Source organism: Lipotes vexillifer, unplaced genomic scaffold (genome assembly GCF_000442215.2).
Source record: "Lipotes vexillifer unplaced genomic scaffold, Lipotes_vexillifer_v1.1 scaffold1115, whole genome shotgun sequence".
In the NCBI taxonomy this organism is placed as follows: Eukaryota; Metazoa; Chordata; class Mammalia; order Artiodactyla; family Lipotidae; genus Lipotes; species Lipotes vexillifer.
In genome coordinates, this window is record NW_006792080.1 from 1026346 (window position 1) to 1026745 (window position 400).

A 400-nucleotide genomic window follows, 5' to 3' on the forward strand; every position below is an offset into this window, starting at 1 on the left:
CTTTCGGCGATTGAAGGACGCAGCTTGAGCTTTTGGAGGAGTTGACATCACACAGTTAAGAAGACGTCAGAAAACAAGGCCCCCAGCCGGCCACAGCACCAGGTCGTACACCCCGGCTGGCCCCGCAGCACAGAGCGCAGGCTAGGCGGGGGTCTCGGGCAGCGTGGGCGGGGCCGCACGCTCGGGCCCGCCCCCGAGCGCCGGCGTGACGAAAATGGACGCCAACGTCATGACGTCGTGCTCCCTCAGACGCTTCCCGGGCACGGGCGGTCACGTGGGCCGCTTTTCGCGCGAAAACTGGCTGTTGCTGGCGGAGCGGAGAGGAGTACTGAGCAGCGATGGCGGTGAGCGCGGCGGAGTCTTTGCGTCTGCCGTGTGGGGCGCGGGCGGTGGGTGGGGG

At 67.8% G+C, this 400-nt stretch overlaps 1 protein-coding gene across 1 annotated transcript in view; it reads left to right on the plus strand.

Annotated features, from left to right (window-relative positions):
• Positions 1-214: 214 nt before the first annotated feature.
• Positions 215-400, plus strand: part of MCM2 (minichromosome maintenance complex component 2) — a 17874-nt gene continuing 17688 nt past the window's right edge. The window contains exon 1 of the mRNA XM_007465297.1: positions 215-393. Coding sequence (XP_007465359.1) covers positions 215-393 — 179 coding nt within the window. The remainder of the gene's footprint in view (positions 394-400) is intronic.